The sequence below is a fragment of the Phytophthora infestans genome, genomic scaffold (genome assembly GCF_000142945.1).
Source record: "Phytophthora infestans T30-4 supercont1.6 genomic scaffold, whole genome shotgun sequence".
In the NCBI taxonomy this organism is placed as follows: Eukaryota; Oomycota; class Peronosporomycetes; order Peronosporales; family Peronosporaceae; genus Phytophthora; species Phytophthora infestans.
In genome coordinates, this window is record NW_003303753.1 from 1343458 (window position 1) to 1344552 (window position 1095).

Here is a 1095-nt window from a genome sequence, read left to right on the forward strand (position 1 = left end):
TTGCCATTGGTGCAGATAGTAATCAGACTTGCCGTGCTCCCAGTAGTTCTTGACGTAGTAACTCAGCGGCAAGTGCGTCTTGATGGGGTTCCGCTCCTCGTAATTGCGCTCTAGAACAGGAACCTTCACGTCGTGAATGCCGCTTAGAAATGCCGCCGCGTCCAGCGTCCCATCCGGCTTAATCCAACCGTCCGCAAATTTCAGCCAGCCAGTGTGACCTTCCAGCAAGAATGGTTCGCCTGCAAAGCGCTTGGCCTGGATCCTTTCCTTAGCGAGGCGGTTGCTTATGTTGATTACTTCCACCTGCTTGAAGTACAAGTACTCCCACTGCGTTGGGATCGTGTACGTTGGGTTCATGGCTCGGATCTTGACTTCCTCCGACTCATACTTGGTCTCCTCAGCCAATGCTGCTCTTAGGGGAGGCGACGCGATGTCCTTTTTGTTCTTTTCGCTCTCCTCCGCCTTCGGTCGCTTGCCTTCTGCTCCTTGTACTGTCGTTGTTGTCTTCTCCAACGAGCGTTTGCGTGCAGAGCCCTGTTGGTTGGCAAAGATCGGCGCCAATTTCTCTTCTGAAGCGGCAGTGGACTTAGTCGACGTCTTCGCTTCTCCCTTAGGCGCTGCCTCTGCCGCCACAGCTTCCACCTCCGCCACTACCGCCTCTGCAGCAGGTTCAGGGATCGTACCGCCAAAGAAGGGAGGACGCAACGGCAGCGGTTGACCCGTCAGCACTACAATAACAAGCGTATTAGTCTTCTGTCCCCTATAAATGGACCAACTCCATACAAACCTCCAACGATGCTTCCCTTGAAGTACTCGAGCGCCTTCTCGTTGGCCTTCAGCAGCTCCAATACCCCTTCAATGGCTCCTGCTGCGCCAATCGCTCTATACCATCCATCAGTCTCCCCCTCTAGGCCAACTAAAACCTTCTACTACTCACTTCTCCTCCACCAATTGCGTGCGCAGCTCGTACGTCTTCTGACTCAGGTCCGGATATCCCGCAAGACCCTCGCTCACCTGAAGAAAAAAAAACGTTGGCATAATTATCAACCTCTCAATCCACCATCCGGAAGCAAAACAGGGAACGCACTTGCAGGA

At 53.6% G+C, this 1095-nt stretch overlaps 1 protein-coding gene across 1 annotated transcript; it reads right to left on the reverse strand.

The window, feature by feature from the left end:
• Window positions 1–125: 125 nt before the first annotated feature.
• Window positions 126–1038, reverse strand: PITG_04573 (uncharacterized protein; the record flags this gene model as incomplete). Its single annotated transcript, XM_002905287.1, has 4 exons — window positions 126–142; window positions 189–728; window positions 788–882; window positions 938–1038. 4 exons carry the CDS (start codon window positions 1036–1038, stop codon window positions 126–128), a joined length of 753 nt encoding a protein of 250 aa, XP_002905333.1.
• Between the last annotated feature and the right edge of the window lie 57 nt (window positions 1039–1095).